General features: G+C 46.7%; 1 protein-coding gene across 1 annotated transcript; it reads left to right on the forward strand.

Moving 5' to 3' along the window:
* Window positions 1-2622: 2622 nt before the first annotated feature.
* Window positions 2623-3615, forward strand: LOC311590069 (phosducin-like protein 3). The gene has a single exon (XM_084768858.1). It carries the CDS (start codon window positions 3168-3170, stop codon window positions 3528-3530), a length of 363 nt encoding a protein of 120 aa, XP_084624984.1. The 5' UTR covers window positions 2623-3167; the 3' UTR covers window positions 3531-3615.
* Window positions 3616-12793: the final 9178 nt, after the last annotated feature.

A 12793-nucleotide genomic window follows, 5' to 3' on the forward strand; every position in this document is an offset into this window, starting at 1 on the left:
TGAGGGAGGCAGGGTGGAGTGGCTGTCATAGCCGGAGCGTGAGGCAGGGCAGCTGCTCACATTTTAATGACCAGGAAGCAGGAATAGAAAGACTTGCTGTCCACCCCCCACCCCACCCCCCGTGATGTCACCCTATTTCCAGGCCCCATCCCTTCAGGGCACAGCTTGAGACCAGTGAACAGGACTTAAGTCTGTTGGGGCAGTCCACATCCAAAGCAGAGACCCGCAGCTCAGGCTCCCTAAGGAGACAGGATGTGCGTCCTGCCCTCCTACGTGTCTAGCCGAGGTTCTGGAGCCTTCCTCGGCCACCAGCTGCCCATCCCTCACACACTGACCATGCTCTGGGGATGAGAGCAACAAGAATTTGTGGGAGAAGGCAGACTGTTACTTGAGCCAACCCATCCACACTAACAGAGGCACCCACCGCATCTGGTGGAATTTGGAAGTGGCAGGAACTCCTAGGAGGGCTGTTCATGGCTTGGCAGGGAGCAATAATCTCTAGGAGGCTCAGTTACTCTCTGGACAATGGTAGAGCAGCTCTCTCTGGGGTGTCCCCCACAGGTCACATAGTGCATAGTAAGTGATGGCTACCATTCATCCCCAAACACTAAGGGGACTAAAATATCCAAACCAAGAAACAGTCAAACATCATCCAACATAGAAATTACAAGGTCTCAGAACAGTCCACTCCAAGGACAAACAACAGACCAGAGCTCTGCCCCCATCTTTCCTCTCACCCTGTCTGTCCTAAGAGATTAGAAGTCTCAGAAAATGGACAACGGTGCTGTAAGACAGTCCCTGCCTTGACAACCAGGGACTGTTCTCAGTTCTTTGACTTCCATGTTGCCCTCTACCTCAAACGTCAAGTTTCTGTTTTGAGCTTGCTTGATAGCTGAAGGTGACCTTGAACTCTGGTCTTCGCACCTCAGCCTCCCAGACATGTGCCCTCATGCCCACTACGAGGCGAGGTATGCTGGATCTGAGGGATGAGGAGGAAACAGGAGGGGTGGGTAGAGCCCCAGTCATGTTCCTCAGAGCTGTGAGTCAGGCAAGGACTCAGTCCAAGCTCCTCCAAGAAAGCCCGGCTCTCAGAGGCACAGCGTTACTCCTTTAAGTTGGAAGAGAAGACAGGGACCAAGGCAGATAGGAGAAGCCAAAGACCCTCTCAACCTGCCTGCTGGACAGAGCACTGGGTCCCCCAGAGAGAAGGGCAAAGAAGGACTCCTGCCGAGGCACCCTGTGAAGGGCCTTCACTCCCCAGGAGCTTTTAAAAGAAAGCCTTCTTTGTGGTGTGGCATCCCAGGGAGAGGAGAGGCCAGCAGCAAGACCAAAGCCATTGGTAAACGTTGGTGTGGGCTTCATTTTCAAGTGAAGACAGGGTTCTTCTCTCAGTGCCATCATTTTCTGGCACATATGGCAAGTTACTTCACGCTGAAGAATGTGGCTGCTGTTCCGCAGCTCAGCTAGGGCTCCCATCTCTCACCTAAAGTACCTCCCTTTCATGAGATGAAGCAGCTCACCTGAACCTTGTAGGTAATTACATCGTTCGCACGGGCTAGCTCAGGCTAGCTCATATCCACCGAGACACAGTACAGCACCAGACTTGGAAGACTGGAATCCTGATGCTTCAGCCAAGGGGACAAGAAGTAAATTCAAACCAGACATCGCCTCCTCTCACCCAAGTGCAGGCGTCAGGGTGTCCACAAGACAGAGGGCAAAGCCACTGAAACAGCCCCTTGGACACACGCGTTAGTGATTTTATTTCCTCTGATGAGTGGATGAGATGAGAGCCGTTCCCAACCTTTACGAATACACGGCTTGCGCTGAGCCCAGAGCATTTCTCAGTCGGTTCCACCTATCCCCAGGCCTAGACCTGGAAGCTTCCAGCCTCTGTACAAGCTAATCTTCTGTAAGTCTTCAGCTTCTGGCCTCCGTCTCCTAACCTAGGCCTAGAATGTTTCAGCCTCCGAGACTTACTGCTGAATAAACTCTAGCTCTTTCTGAACTCTGGCTGGCTGGTTCAACTCAGTTGTTCTGGCCCAAAACTCCTTTCCAAGCTGACTGATTCAAACTGGCTTCTCTTACTTAGCTTCTCACTGAGTTGCTCTGCTTGGAAAAAATGCCTCTGAACTCCTGAACTGAACTGCACCAATTCATCTGCACCAAACTCTCTCCCCACCCCCTCTCTCTCTGTGTGTGTGTGTGTGTGTGTGTGTGTGTGTGTCTGTGTGTGTCTGTGTGTGTGTGAGCGTGTTGTTCTTAAGCAGTCTCTCCTTCCTGTCTGTTCTTCTGAGAGTTGGGCATATCCCATCTCTGACTCATTCTGTCAAATCTTTCTGATTCCTCACTTTGTCTGCCTCTCAATTAGATATCATTGTTCAGGATTAAAGATGTAACTAAGGGCTCGTCTGTTTTACAGCAGGATCACACAGACCTAGATATTGGATGTGATCCCTTGCCAGAGTAGCCATGTTGCTGGATTAAGATTCCGCCACACTCCTCCATGGGACCCTAACTTCCCAGCCAAGGCTGTGCTCAGAGCAGTCAGCACTACAGGGCATGGCTGAGGTCACGGCGACTGCAGCAGGGACACTCAGACAGGAGTGTGTCAACACAGCATCCACATATGCCTCTCCCGTCTGCTTACTGTGGGGGGGGAGCCTTACTCCTTCCTGAAAAATCATGTGTACATGTGTTTTGCCTGCATGGCCATCCGTGCACACCTCCTGAGACCAGAAGAGGGTGTCAGACTCTAGAGCTAGAATTTCAAGTGTTTGTGAGCTGCTGCGTGCGTGCTGAGAATGGATCCCAGGTGCTCTGCCAAAGCAACAAGGGAAGAAGAAAAAAAAAAAAAGAGGGAGGGAGTGCAGTGGCACAGCTTTTGTCTCAGCACTTGAGAAATAAAGACATGAGGATCTCTGTGAGTTCAAGGCCAGCTTAGTCTATATTGGTCCAGGCCAGCCAAAGATATATTGTGAGGCCCTGTCTCAAAAAAAGCAACAAGTGCTCTTAACCACCGAGGCATATCTCTAGCCCCAAGCCCTTTATTTACTTCAGTGATTTGTTTGTTTGTTTGTTTGTTTGTTTTGTTTTAAGGTTGGATTTTAGACCTGTGTGGAGAGGATCGAGGGACCGGTGGAGGGCTGGTCTGAGTGACTGCAGGCAAGATGCAGGACTGCAATGCAGACACCGAGCGGAGCGACATCTTACACAAAAAGAGCATCCTGCTCTCAAAGGAACTGGAAAAGGCGGAAGAGGAAAAGCAGGAGCAGCAACTCCTCCAGCAGGCCGTGGTGGAAACACGGGAAGACATGGTGCTGGAACAGCTGGAGGAGAAACAGGATGTGTTCAGCAAGAAGGACACATGTGCCATCAAGGTGTACAGCCATCGAGGTGTACGGCCATCGAGTTGTAGCAGCCATCGAGGTGTACGGCCATTGAGGTGTAGCAGCCATCGAGGTGTAGCAGCCATTGAGGTGTACGGCCATCGAGGTGTACGGCCATTGAGGTGTACAGCCATTGAGGTGTAGCAGCCATCGAGGTGTGCAGCCATCGAGGTGTATGGCCATTGAGGTGTACGGCCATCGAGGTGTACGGCCACTGAGGTGTACAGCCATTGAGGTGTACGGCCATCGAGGTGTACGGCCATCGAGGTGTACGGCCATCGAGGTGTACGGCCATTGAGGTGTACAGCCATCGAGGTGTACCGACCATTGAGGTGTACGGCCATCGAGGTGTACGGCCATTGAGGTGTACAGCCATCGAGGTGTACAGCCATCGAGGTGTACAGCCATTGAGGTGTACCCGCAGCAAGGGCAGCCCAGCTGAAGAACAGACTTGGAGAAGTCCAAGAGATCTCAGGAAAGGATTGTGTTCAAGAAGTTAGTAGAGCTGGCAAGGGCTTGAGGGTGGTCTTACACCTGTACAAACAAGGTTTTTTTTAATTGTTGTTGTTTTTAATTTTATTTATTATTTATACACTGTCCTGCCTGCGTGTGCACCTGCCTGCCTCAAGAAGGCACCAGATCTCATTACAGATGGTTGTGAGCCACCATGTGGTTGCTGAGAATTGAACTTGGGACCTTTGGAAGAGCAGACAGTGTTCTTAACCTCTGAGCCACCTCTCCAGCCCTCCCGCCCTCCTTTTTTTTTGTTTTTGTTTTTGTTTTTTAAAGACAGGGTTTCTCTGTGTACCCTTGGCTGTCCTGGACTTGCTTTGTAGACCAGGCTGGCCTCAAACTCACAGCAATCCACCTGCCTCACCCTCCAAGAGGGATTGTCCTCTGTTCCTTGATAAACCAGCACTTGAGTGGACTAGCCAGGAAGTTCCCCAATGTCAAATTTACCAAAGCCATCTCAACGACCTGCATCCCCAACAACCCCTTAGGAACCTGCCCACAGTATCTGTCTATCTGGAGAGTGATCAGGGCGCAGTTCATCAGTCCTCTGGTGTTCAGCAGTATGAACCTGATGGCAGATGAGTTGGAACAGAAACTGAATGGGGGCCATTCAGGACCGACCTGGAGGACCCCAAGAAACCCACGGAAGACCAGCTGCTGTCCCCAGTGCAAGGCCCTGTCCCCATGAGAAGGGACAGCCAATTTGAGGGTGACTAACACGGCAGCTGCTGAAACTTTTTTGAACTTTCTTGACACCATGTCTGGATTTTTAGTAAGGAGGAAAAACAAAAATGTATCATTTTAGTTTTTAACCTTTTTATAATTACTTAAATGTTATACATTTCAGAAATAATCCAGTCACAGGCATAGGGAAGGAAATAGAGTGAAAGCGGGAGAGAGGGAGGAATGGGAGGATACAAGGGATGGAATAACAATTTAGATGTAATGTGAATAAATTAATTAAATAAACAAATTTTTAAAAAGAAATAATCATTGCTGGATTTTTTTTTTAGTTCCTTGGAACTCTTTAAATTAATGTTTCTTTAAGAAAACTTTAAATGGCCTAGAGTGGTTACGAACACTTGACTGCCCTTCCAGAGGTCCTGAGTTCATCCCCACATGGTGGCTCACAGCTTTTCTTGTGCACATGAACTCAGAGGATGCATGTACACCAAAAATAAAAAATAAAAACTTAAACAAGCTATTATGTCAAATATCTGTTTTCCTACATGTATTTCAGCAAACCATGGAACCGTTTAGTATTTTTTGGCATGCAACTATGTAGAAAGGAGTTTAAAAAATAATGGGAATATATTAAATTAAATAAAGTATTTTTTTAAAAGATTAGGTTTGGCTGGATGGTGGTGGCGCACGCCTTTACTCCCAGAACTTGGGAGGCAGAGGCAGGCGGATTGCTGTGAGTTCGAGGCCAGCCTGGTCTACAAAGCAAGTCAGGACAGTCAAGGATACACAGAGAAACCCTGTCTCGAAAAACTAAAAAAAGAAAAGAAAAGATTGGGTTTTACTGTATAGCCTTTGCTGGCCTCTAACTTGGGGAGATATTGATCCACCTACCTCAGCCTCCTCAGTGCTGGGATTAGAGGTGTGCACCACCACGCCCACCAGAGAGAGCCCGTTACTCCAAAGCAGTATCCAGTCCAGGCTTTGGAACAACCCGAAGCTAAGTGCCTTCCCCAAAAGCTGCGGGCTTTCTGTAATAAAGCAAGGTTTCCTACCGTGCTCTGAGGATAGGGAACTTAGAACCTGTAAGTTGAAACGTAAGGAAGGGTTTTGACTTAGGAATGCCTGGACACAGACAGAGACCAGGAGAACCGGGAGACTGAGCTCACATGAGGACTCAGCAGGCGCAGGCAGAAGAACAAACAAGCTGACTTCTGCTCTGCAGAGAACAAGCAGGGCGGCTGCAGGGAAGGGCTGCCACCTTCACAGCACCCAGGCTTCAAGTTGGCTTTGGGAACAGTGACACAACCTGTTGTGAGCACCAGGCACCTTTGCCCAAAAGTGTTCCCTTTATGAGTAAGCTGCAAGCAATTAACACTTAGCTCATAAAGCAGGGCCCTGGAGGTCTCAGCTATGCCACACCTTGACCTCACAGCTTCTGCAACTCTTAACAGGGAACCAGTTTGGAGGGGGGGAAAAATTAGACCCAAAAATACCACAGGAGCTGGCATGTATTAAGGGCGCCCTCTAGTGGCTATGGAGAAGATAATTTGAGATTTAGAGGGTTGAGAGAAAAGGAACACCAAGCACCAAGCTGAAGAGTGTGAGAAGGCATGGTAGACAGCCTGTGTCTGGAGACTGCTCCCAGCAAGTCTCTGACTTCAGTGCCTCTGACCTTTGCATTTAGACATGAAGAGGCTCCATCACCCTAGTCCCAAATAATGTGGCTCTAAACGCATGTCCCTCAGGCTCATTCGTCCCGTGCCTTTGATCTTTCAGTCTCTGGGGCTCTTTTCTTCTATTATTATTTTCTTCATCATTGTCATCAGTATTATTTTAATATTTTTTTGTTTTATGTATTCATTATTACTCGGTGTGTCTGTCTGTACCTGCTTGTCTGTCTCACACGCACCATGTGTCTGACATCTTAGCACTGAGTCACAGGCGGTTAGTTGTGAACCACCTGATGCGGATTCTGGGAACCCAACCAGCAAGTGCTCTTAACAGCTGAGCCATGGTTTTTAATGGCTGAAGAAGTTCAGGCAGATGTCTTGGTCTCACTGCTTTTTCAGACATGCCTGATAATCAACTTACAGATATTCAATTAAACAGAACCCAGTATAGATAATGTTTAAATCTTACCGTCTCTGGAAAAGGCTCATACCACAATGTGCCAAGCTGACGAGTAAAAATATCCACATTCCCTTTGCAAACCTAATCTCCATGCTGCCTCATATCCTGGGTAGCTACTGGCTGCCACAAGGCCTCTTACACCCAGGGGACACTCTGTCTCTAGGAAGACAAGACTGACGGCCACACGGTGGCAGATTTATAGAGAACACTGGTGGCTTCCATGCAGAAGCCAGGCAACCAGGAGTAACCTAGGCCCTTGAGACATGGGGAAGAGTTTGACCCTAAGGGCAAACTGAAGGTGGCTGTCATCTATGCCCTTAAAACTCATCTTTGCATAACATCAGGGCCATGTGCAATGTTCATCAATACCATATAAATATGTATAAAAACTCTGGGTTTTGGTTCATTCGGAGAACCCATGCTTGGCTCTGGTTATCTCAATTTCCAAGTATGCTGGTGGGTTCTTTTGGGTCACTTACCTGATCTGGGATTCACACTCCTTCTGTACAACAGGGTCGTCGCCACAATTGAAGTATTGAGCTAAAGCAAATACGTGCATCTCCGGAACTAGAAACACTAACTGCCAGGACCTGCTATTCTTTTTTTTTTTTAAACATTTTATTTAAAATTTTAATTTATGTGCATTGGTGTGAGGGTGTCAGATCTTAGAGTTACAGACAGTGGTGAGCTGCCATGTGGGTGCTGAGAATTGAACCCAGGTCCTTTGTAAGAGCAGGCAGTGTGCTCTTAACCACTGAGCCATCTCTCCAGCCCGGACCTGCTATTCTTAGCTTAATGTGTGAACACTAAAGCCGGACTTAAGAGGATGTGCTTTTCAAAACCTCAGCTCCAGAGTTTCTTCTAGAAATGTGAGCCCGCTCTGTCATGACTGAAAGTGACCAAGGCCCTACACATTTCCAGGCAAGGCCACTTCTAAAGCAGATGTTGTTGGCGCAACTTTTCCCAGGGGAAACTAAAGGCACAGGGTGCCAGGGTGCCAGGGTGCCACCTTCACACACAGAGAGCAGTGCTACCCAACAACACAGCATTTAAAGAGAAAATGAAACAAAACCTCAAGAAGATGGGCAGTGCCAGCAGCTCCTCAGTGAAGGCAGCAGCTCCTGCTGTGGTCTGCTAAGGACTTCTGGCTGAAGTGAAGTCTCTCCCCAAACACCAAGCTCCTGTGGGCTGGATGGAGAGGTGTTCATCTTTCTAGACTTGAAGGAGAAAATGCCTTAAACAAGTATTTGAAGGCTGGAGAGATGGCTTGGAGGTTAAGAGCACTGGTTGCTCTTCCAAAGGTCCTGAGTTCAATTCCCTGCAACCACATGATGGCTCACAACCATCTATAGTGAGATCTGATGCCCTCTTCTGGCCTGCAGGTAGAGAACTGCATATGTATTAAACATTAAATCTTTAAAAAAACAAAAAAACAAAAAAAACAAAAACAAAAAACAAGTATTTGAAAACATACCTTTGCCGATGCTAATTTTAAAAGGATCATTCGGGTTAGCTTTTGCCTTTTCCCATTGCTGAATTTATACTTTTCAAAAATCATTTTTGTAAATTGTGTCATTTCCTAAAACATGTGTACCACCTAATCTGACAGGTTTGTTTGTTTTTCAAGACACAGTTTCTCAGTGTAGCCCTGGCTGTCCTGGAACTCACTCTGTAGACCAGGCTGGCCTCGAACTCAGAGATTCGCCTGCCTCTGCCTCTGGAGTGCTGGGATTAAAGTAGCCCACCTCCACTGCCCAGCCTCTCAGTTATTTAAAAGGGATAACACAGCACCAAGAAGAGCTTTATTTGCTGATTTCCAGAGGTGATCATCATGAACGTCACAGGTTTCCTGAACCCATTAAGCCCAGCACAGCGGTACACACCTATGGTCTGAGTACTAAGCCCAGGCAGAGCAATCACTTGAACTCAAGAACTTGAGACTAGTTTGTGCTAGAGCTAAATTTTAATCATGGTTACATAACCGAGAATGACATCCTGCGCTGGGGATCTTGGGCTCGTGCACAAAATCCAGGTTAATCCCTGGTATCAGATACAATTCTTCAAAACATACCACAAACCCTAAATTTCTGGGGCATCAACAGGCCACTCGTGGAGTTTCAGACTCTGGGGTTGGCAAGACGGCTCAGCAAGATAAAGTGTGTGCTCGGCAAGCCTGAGACAGCCTAAGCGCGGTTCCTGGAAGCCACTATAGGTGTGAGGACAGAACCGACTCCAGAGTTGTCTGACTGCTGCATGTGCATTTGTGAGCACACACAACACACAGTTACAAATGTATCTATGATTTCCCGCATTTAAATATTAGCAGACTGGAGGCATTCAGCCCGGAGCAAACTGTTATAGCAAGTCATTTACAGCAAAACCATAGAGTGTGAGCAATGATTAAACACTGAAGATCTACAGATTTAAAGCTGGGCATGGTGGCACATATCTTTAATCCCAGCACTAGGGAGGCAGAGGCAGTCAGATCTCTGTGAATTCAAGGACAGCCTGGTTTACCAAGGTACTGAGAGAGCCCTGTTTCAAAAAAAAAAAAATCCACTGCTTATATGGTGGCGCTTCAGGTGTGTGCAGAATTACTAGTCACTCTAGAAAACCATCAGATAACCCCAAGTGGAAGGACATTCAGTATCTGGAAAGTACTCTTCAAATGCCTGTAATCCCAGCCTTGGGAAGGCAGAGGCCAGTGGATCTCTGAGTTGGAGGCCAACAAAACCAGCCCAGGACAGCCAAGGGTACACAGAGAAACCCTGTCTTGGAAAACAAAGAAACAACAAAAATGGATGGTGAGATGGCTCAGCAGGTAAAGGTGCTTGCTGACAATCCTGATGACCTCAGCATAATCCCCAGGTCCTATAATTGTGGAAAGAAGTGACTGTAGCAAGTTACGCACGCACGCGCACACACACACACACACACACACACACACACACACACACACACGCACACACACATACACACACAGAGTGAGACAGGGAGGGGGAAAGGGGGGAGGTGGAAAAAGAGGAGAGACAGAGAGAATAAAGTAAACCAAATTTTAAAACATTAAAAAAAAAAATCTTAAAATTTCACAAGAGAGCTGGCTGTGGTAGCACATGCCATTAACCCCAGCACCGAAGAGGCAGAGGCAGGTGGATCTCTGTGATCTGTGAGTTCGAGGCCAGTCTGGTCTACAAAGAGAGATACAGGACAGCCAGGGCTATTACACAGAGATACCCTGTCTCAAAACAAACAGACAAACAAACAAACAAACAAAATTGACAAGAATAGGTTGTCAAGACGGTTCAGTGGTGAAGGCACTGGAGTTCCATCCCTGCCACCCACATGATGAAGGAGAGAACCAACTCCATCCCCACATGTGCCATGGTGAGAACATGTCACAGACGCCCAAGTAATGAAATTTAGGCCGGGCAGTGGTGGCGCACACTTTTAATCCCAGCACTCGGGAGGCAGAGGCAGGTGGATCGCTGTGAGTTTGAGGCCAGCCTGGTCTACAAAGCAAGTCCAGGACAGCCAAGGCTACACAGAGAAACCCTGTCTCAAACAAACAAACAAACAAAAAAGAAATTTAGAAGAAATTCTTCAAGAACTGAAATAATGCAATTTAAAAATAGACAAAAGAGATGAACAAAATTATCAACAGAGAAGATATACAAACAACAAGCTCAGAAAAGCCGCTTAACATCATTGATCATAAGAAAAAAAATGCAAATTAAAACCTTTACTGAGACGATGTTTCACATCCATAAGAATGATTATTTTAAAAAGAAAAAGAGCCGGGCGTGGTGGCGCACGCCTTTAATCCCAGCACTTGGGAGGCAGAGGCAGGTGGATCGCTGTGAGTTCGAGGCCAGCCTAGTCTACAAAGTGAGTCCAGGATGGCCAAGGCTACACAGAGAAACCCTGTCTCGAAAAAAACAAAAAAAAGAAAAAAGAAAAAAAAAAAAAGAAAGAAAGAAAGAAAAGAAAAAGAAACAAGTGTCTGTAAAATGGAGAAATCATGGTTAACTCCTTCGGGAAAGCCTGACAGCTCCTCAACATATTGAATTAGTTACCCTATGAGCCAACAACCATGTTCCTAGGCTTAGTCAGGAGCAGCAGGAGCTCACACAGACACCTGTCCATGGACAACCACAGCAGCAGCATTTACAGAAGCCAAAGTGAGAGCCTGACGGGTAAGCAAACTTCAGTGCATATCCACATGGCAGGAAGGTCCACAATAGGACCATCATATCTTGGATGAACCTTGACAGCACATGTTAAGTGACAGCCACCAGCCACAAGGGCTGCGTATTTTTTATGAGCCACATACAATGAGTGAAACAATCTATAGCATAAAACTAAAAGCCAATTTGTGGTTGCCAGAGGCTGAGGATACAGGCTGTTCACACCCCTAGATTTTTTTTGTTTTGGGTTTTTTCTTTTTGTTTTTTGGAGACAGAGTTTTTCTGTGTTAGCCTTGCCTCTCCTGGACTCGCTTTGTAGAGCAGGCTGGTCTTGAACTCACAGAGATCTGCCTGCCTCTGCCTCCAAAGTGCTGAGATTAAAGGTGTGCGCTACCATGCCCATCTCATAAGTTTTATTTTTTTAATTAAGTTTTTAATTATGTGCATTGAGTGGGGGTGTCAGATCTTAGAGTTAAAGATAGTTGTGAACTGCCATATAGGTCCTAGGAATTGAAGCCAGGTCTTTTGGAAGAGGAGGCAGTGCTCTTAACCACAGAGCCATCTCTCCAGTCTCCACATCCATGATTTTAAAATTATAGAAATTGACTGTACAATGTTTGCACATACTAAACATGCTGAAGTGCACATAGGCATACATGGGTAAATTTTATGGGATATGAATGGCAAAGCCATTTAAAGGCAAACAAAAAGCCCCAAAGACCTCAATGTGAATGCTGCTTCCATAACAGAATGTTGCTTTTTTTGTGGTGCTAGGAACTGAACCCAGGACTTTGCACATTTGAGGCAAGGGTTCTAGCACTGGACTTCCTCCCCTGGCCAGCAAAAAAAGTCTTCTGAAACTGTCGTGACTTATCCCGGAAAGAAGGAAACTGTATGGCTCATTAAACATCCTAATTCCACTTAAAACTGTTTTTCCAAACCCACAACTGTTACTAAAATATTCTGTCATATTAAATTAAAAATGTTCAAACTGGAAAGATGGCTCAGCAGTTAGGGACTGCTGTTCTGGTGTCCTGATGGCATATCTCAAACATCTGTAACTAGTACAAACAGGCAAAAAATGTTCGAAGGACTGTTATCCTGAGTGGAAGCAGGGCTTTCAGCAGTCCTAAAAGATGTTCTGCATCACCTGAGGACCTCACAAGCAAGGTGGCTGGGACAGCACTTCCCAAGGAAACACCGCAGCAGTGACACTTCAAAACTGAGAGCAGATTAAACCTGTGGCCAGACCCAAACCCCACAGATGTAATGGGCGGACATGGAACTGAGCTTTTAATTGCTACTGAGAGCAGCACTTTCTCAAAACATTTAAAATTGGAGGGCACTTTACAAAAAGCTGTGTAGGAAATAAAATTCCTCCACTCATTTTATAATCTAGCACAGACAGGCATGGTGCGCTACACCTGTAATCTCAGCATCTGGGACACTAAGGTAGGAGGATGATGTTTAGTGTCACATTCAGGACAGTCTATGACGCAACTCCATACCAAGTCCAGATAATTTACAATCTTATCTACCCAGCTCCGGTATCCTTCACTGTACCAAATCACTACATTATTTCCTGGAAATGGTAAAGTGTCAGCAAAGCTAGAAAGATCTGAGTTTTGTTTGTTTGTTTGTTTGTTTGTTTTTGTTTTATTTGGTTTTTGGTTTTTCAAGACAGGGTGTCTCTGTGTAGCTTTGACTGTCCTGGACTCACTTTGTAGACCAGGCTGGCCTTGAACTCACAGCAATCCACCTGCCTCTGCCACCCAAGTGCTGGGATTAAAGGCGTGCGCCACCACCGCCTGGCCTAGGACCTGAGTTTTTAACCACAGCACCCACATTTAAGCTGGGCACAACAGCCATGTCTGGAACCCTAGTATTTGGGGGCAG

The sequence above is a fragment of the Acomys minous genome (assembly GCF_964271855.1).
Source record: "Acomys minous genome assembly, chromosome: 2".
Taxonomy (NCBI): domain Eukaryota; kingdom Metazoa; phylum Chordata; class Mammalia; order Rodentia; family Muridae; genus Acomys; species Acomys minous.